Source organism: Loxodonta africana, chromosome 18 (genome assembly GCF_030014295.1).
Source record: "Loxodonta africana isolate mLoxAfr1 chromosome 18, mLoxAfr1.hap2, whole genome shotgun sequence".
NCBI classification, from domain to species: Eukaryota; Metazoa; Chordata; class Mammalia; order Proboscidea; family Elephantidae; genus Loxodonta; species Loxodonta africana.
Window position 1 is genome coordinate 32683451 of NC_087359.1, and position 5731 is coordinate 32689181.

At 55.7% G+C, this 5731-nt stretch overlaps 1 protein-coding gene across 2 annotated transcripts; it reads left to right on the forward strand.

Annotated features, from left to right (window-relative positions):
- Positions 1–3821: 3821 nt before the first annotated feature.
- On the forward strand, positions 3822–5314 carry LOC100676155 (peptide YY). Of its 2 annotated transcripts, XM_023553423.2 has the most exons (4): positions 3822–4177; positions 4572–4759; positions 4870–4950; positions 5091–5314. In XM_023553423.2, exons 2-4 carry the CDS (start codon positions 4572–4574, stop codon positions 5113–5115), a joined length of 294 nt encoding a protein of 97 aa, XP_023409191.1. In that variant the 5' UTR covers positions 3822–4177; the 3' UTR covers positions 5116–5314. The 2 variants fall into 2 exon arrangements, with proteins under 2 accessions (XP_023409191.1, XP_064126369.1); XM_064270299.1 differs by having other exon boundaries at positions 4870–5314.
- Positions 5315–5731: the final 417 nt, after the last annotated feature.

Sequence of the window (5731 nt, forward strand, 5' to 3'; positions counted from 1 at the left end):
GCTGTCGAGTCAATTCCAACTCATAGTGACCCTACAGTACAGAGTAGAACTGTCCCACAGGGTTTCCAAGGCTGTAATCTTTACAGAAGCAGACTGCCATATCTTTCTCCTGTGGAGCTGCTTGTGGGTGTGAACTGCCAACCTTTTGGTTAACAGCCAAACACTTCACCACTGCAACACCGGGGCTCCTTCATCGGAAAAAAAACCAAACAAACCCATTGCCATCGAGTCGATTCCGACTCATAGTGACCCTATAGGACAGAGTAGAACTTCCCATAGAGTTTCCAAGGAGCAGCTGGTGGATTCGAACTGCCAACCTTTTGCGTAGCAGCTGAAGCTCTTAACCACTGTGCCACCAGGGCTCCATCTGGCACACAGTAACAGCTTAATAAATGTTTGCTGAATGAGGATTGAATCACTCTTGCTACGGCTCAATTTGCTGTCTATCGCACGTAGAACTCTGGACATGAGGCCTGGCCTGAGGGTAGAAGGCAGTAGACCAGTGCACGGTGCATCCCAGAGAGGCCTTGTGTGCCGGGAGTGGCCAAGGGTGGGTGGCTGGTGGAATACAGAATGCTAAGCCTCAGGGATGAGTGGCATGGGCCACCCTATCTTGAAGAATTGCCCTTGAACCCACTGGGCAAGAGGAATGGTCTCCTGGGCCCCAAGCCCATGGCCTCCCTGATCTCTGGGGTGGCCATGCTAGGTGCTCTGAGAACAGGGACCAAGGGAGCCTCAATGATAATGATTCTGCCCCCCTATACTTTGAAGACAAGGTGGAGGCAGGGCTTGGTCCCAAGTCTACAATTACAATTGATTATGAAGTTTGTCCCTTCACGGATGTCAGCCCCCCCAAGTCCCAAACTCCCCAGACATGTCTCATAGTGGCTGAGTCATGTGTCAATGGTGGTGGTGGGTGTGTGGGTGGGTAGGGGTAACTGAGTCCATTGATCGAGAGCTGAGACATCCTCTGGACTAATCAACAATAGTCTCCCCAATGTGGAGGTGGTGATTAATGAACCAATCAACTTGCCCTGTAATTAGGGAGTGGAATTGGAGGGCGGGGGCGTGATGGATAGGGACAGTTCATGAGGCTGTGGGAGGCTGGCTCCTGGTCTACAGCCAGGGATGACCTCAGGTCCCTGTTAACTTTCACTCTAAAGGTGGTGGTGGTGGGGGAAAGGATTTCTTCAGAGGCTGTACCCCAAACCTAGGCCTTCCTCTACACCCTCTAGTTTCTCTACTGTTTCTCCTCTTCCCCATCTGCCCTTGGACTTCCCACTCCCCTAAGCATTAGGGGGTTCCTAGTATGCCACAGATTCCCTGTGGGCATGACCTAAGCTCCCTTACCCTCTCTCTTCCCCATCAGTACATTGGAAACCACCTCCCTGCCAGCCCCCACCCACCCCCTAACTAATGCCGCTGGGTCAAAAGTGCAAACCCCATCACCACTACAAGTCTCTTATATCCTTGCCTCCTGTAGCCTGATGATGCTTGTCTAGACTCTGATCCTGGGATTACAGGTCTCCCAACCAACCCCCAGCTGCTCACCCCATCCCTAGGTGAGCTCCTGTCTTTTGCCTTCTTGTGGCCTCTGGAGGAGTGGAATGCTTTTATTTCTGCTGTCTCCTCCAAACTGGACACGGGCTTGTCTCTGTGCTTGTTTCTCTCTCTCTCTGTGTTCTGGGAACCTCCTCAGACTGGGGTTCTCCCAGGATTGTGGAGTGCTTCCCCCCTCAGACTGAGGCTCCCCAGTGATAGACTGGGGATCCCCAAGGACATGGCCATGGCTCTCCCCTTAGACTGGGGTTCTGGGAGGACAGGGCTGTGCCTTGCCCCTCAGACTGGGGCTCCCTGAGGAGCAAAATTTTGTCTTTCTCCTTCAGAGGTAGAGTCTATGTCCCACCTTACTGGTGTCCTCCAGATGTTCAGGGCCCATGAGGGCTGAAAGGCTGATAAGGAGCCATTTCCGGACAGTGTAGGTGATTGAACCCATAAAAAAGTGATTGAGGCAGCCCTGGCCTGTTCATCTCAGGAGAGCTCTAAAAATAGTACCCTCAACCATCTGTTCTGGAGGTTGGAGGGGCTAGCCCAGAATCAGGCCTGGATCAGACTGCCCCTCTGCCTGCAGGGGCTGACGGAATGCCTGGCAGCCCTGGAGGCTCTGGTCAGGCAGAAGAAGGGGAGCTGTTGGGACACCCCCCAATAGCCTTTTGTATCTGAGTGCAGGCGGTGGCTCCGATGGGGTAGGCAGTCTGGAAGCCCCTCCCCTATCTGGCTCTCTCAGAGGGGGTGGCAGGCCCCAGACTTGGCCTTGCTTCACCTGCTCTCATGCCTGACTCCTGAGCCTTGGTGGTTATTCCTGGTGCTGAGTCTTTCCCCCATGATTAAGAAGGTCTCTTCCTGGGGTCCACCTCACCTCTGTTCTCTTATTTGGATCCTGGGTAATCTCACCTCTCAGAGCTTCAGTTTCCTTATTTGGAACATGGGAGCAAACTCAACCCATCGCGTTGTGCCTGAGATCATGTAGAACCAAAACAAAAACCAAACTCACTGTCTTCAAGTCAATTCTAACTCAATGCAACCCTATAGGACAGAGTAGAATGCCCCATAGGGTTTCCAAGTCTGTAAACCTTTATGAAGTAGACTGTCACAACTTTCTCAAGCAGAGCAGCTGGTGGATTTGAACTGCTGATCTTTCAGTTAGGATCCAAGCGCTTAACCGTTGTGCCACCAGGGCTCCTTTCGTGTAGTACAAACCTGTTGCCATCTAGTCGATTCTGACTCACAGTGACCTCATGTAGTACCAAACCCGTTGCTGTCGAGTTGATTCTGACTCATACCAACCTTATACGTCAGAGTAGAACTGCCTCAGAGGTTTTCCAACGAGTGGCTGGTGGATTTGAACTGCTGACCTTTTGTAGCAGCCATAGCTCTTAACCATTAGGCCACCAGTGTTCCTCATGTAGTAACCCCCCAAAACCCAAATGTGTTGCCATCCTGTGGATTCTGACTCATAGCGACCACATAGGGTTTCCAAAAACAAAACCCACTGCCGTGGAGTCGATTCTGACTCATAGCGACCCTCTAGGACAGAGTAGACCTGCCTGGTAGAGTTTCCACAGAGCGCCTGGCAGATTCGAACTGTCAGCCTTTTAGTTAGCAGTCGTAGCACTTAATCACTACGCCACCAGGCTTTCCAAGGAGGTGTTTAATAAACATTCATCCTTTCCTTTTTCCTTCTAAGGCCCAGTGGACACTGCAATGGGCTGGGAAGGTGGTGTATGCTTGGGCCCAAAGACACCAGTGCCCTGAATGACACCTGCATGGGGGTGGAGGCACACTGCCTCGGGAGGGGGCCCTATGCCAGGCCTGGCTGGACCCCAGTCTGCATGTGCCAGGCTGGATGCAGGTGGCCGGCTCAGCTGCTCTGGGGACAGGACTGGCTTCTGCCTCCTCCAGCCCCTGTCCCCAGCTCTTTAACTGAGAGAGTACCTAATGAGGTGTCCAGAGAGGCCCCTCAGGACATCATAAACAGCAGGTCAGGGGCAAGAGGTCATATGTTTCCACTCCTGCCTCCTCTAGGAACTTTCCCGATAGGTCCTGATCCACTTGTGGCTCTTCTCCAAGGTGATACCAAGTAGGGGCTGGAAAGGTGCCGTTTTCTAAGGGTTGGAAAGGTGGCCTTCCAAGCTGAGGAGGATGGCAGCTCATCCCTGGTCCTAGGGGCTGCCTCAGCAATCTGAATTGAAGCACCACACTTCCTCAGAAGGCTAGACTTGCCACGGGGGTGGGGGGTTGTGAGGTGAAGACGGGGTTCAGACAAGCGCCTTGCCCAGAGGGACCCTGAGCCTGAGCATGGCGGTCGCCTCCCCACAGCTCCTGAGAAGTGGAGGTATCATACACTGGCTGGGTGTAAGCTCAGCGAAGGGGCGGGGTGAAGGGAGACAGGAGGAAGGGCCCTCCCACTCCGGATCGCCCTCTCCCTCAAGCTTCCCCTCCCCCTCAGGCTCCCCTGTCCTCTAGGGCTCCCCCTCCCTTCCCAGGCCGGGATATAAGCCCTGCAGGGAAAGCCGAGCAGCAGGGGAGAAGGCCGCAGCTGGACCTGCAGCAGTCCAGCCCTCGGGACTTCCCTGCCTTTCACCTCCTGCTTTTCTCTGCTTCCCGAGCTGTCGTTGTAAGTAGCCTGGGGCCAGGGATGGTCCGACGCCGGGGAAACTGAGGCTGGGATGGTGGAAGTTGAGGCTGAGTAGTGGGAAGCTGGATTTGAGGAGGGCTTTTAGCAGAGGTGGAAGCAGAGGTGGGAAGGACTGGGGCCTGGGAGCCCCCGCTGCCAGTATGGACCTCTCCCTCCAGCTGCCTCACTGGGCAGCAGCGTGTGGGGGGAGAGCAGGGGCAGGCAGGGCTTATGCCCCTCTGATAGATGGGGAAACTGAGGCCAAAAACGGTGCAGTGACTGAGGACACACAGCGAGCCGGGAGGCCCAACGGGGCAACGGCACCCTCCAGGCTCCCTACAGCCGTCGGGGATCGAGGCTCGCAATGACCCATGCTCCAATGCCACCTCCCCAGATGGTGAAGGGGCGCCGGCCGTGGCCCGCCATGGTTGCAGTACTACTGGTCCTGCTCGCCTGCCTCGGCGCAATGGTCGACGCCTACCCCTCCAAACCTGAGGCTCCGGGCGAGGACGCCTCCCCGGAGGAGCTGAACCGCTACTACACCTCCCTACGCCACTACCTCAACCTGGTCACCCGGCAGCGGTCAGTGCATGCGCGAGGAGGGCGGGTCAGTGGGCTCCCACGCTTGACATCGCTCCGCCAGGGGCGTGGCCTCACCTTGCCACGCCCTCACCTGGCCTCGCCCCCTCCAGGTATGGGAAACGGGACAGCCCCGAAGGTCTACTCTCGAAACTGTTCTCCCTGGACAGCGAGGAACATCCCATCAAATCGCGGTAATGCGCCCACCTCACCACACCGCTGCCCCCTAGAGCCTGGCCTGGTCCTGCTGCGCCACAGAACCCCCACCTTGACGCCACCACTCTCCAGATTCGAGGCTGGGCTCCCGAGTGACTCCTTTCCTTTCCCTCTACAGCTCAGAAGACGCCTATATGTGGTGATGACCCCCAGGGCCTCCTGGGAGATATGCCAACCACACCAACCTCATTTTCATATTTGCTCCTGGCCCCTGGACCTGGAGTCCTCGCCCTGCAGGCTGCTTCTGGGGAGGGCTTATGGTGGGGTCCCCAGCCCTTTTTTTTTTTGGCTCCCCCAGCCCCTGGGCGGGAGGGCTGTTTATAGTCCTCCCCTGATCCCCAAATAAAGAGCAAATTTCACAGAAATAGAATGTGTGTTTGTATCTCTTTATTCTTCTCCTTCGTGGAGGTGGCATCTGGGTGGAAGTGGAGGGTGGAGGCGGGGGGTGGGGATGCGATAAGACTGGAGGCCTCAGACATGTGTCAGTCCTGATCACTCCAAGACAAAGCTGGAGAGGGGCTCCCTCTGCTCGGAGCTAAGAGAAAACCAGCTGGACAGTGCTCTGACAAGGAACCTCCCGGAACCTTCTAGTCCAGTTCTTGAAAAGGGGTTGAGTGGAACAGGAGGAAGATGAGGGGCCAGAGTCTGTGCGGAGGATGGGGGAGGGTGGAAAGGAACATGCTAGGTAGCCTAGGACAGTAGATGGGGCCAGAGCTGCCAGCGCCCACCCTTCAACTCCTATCAAGATGAAGGGGAGCT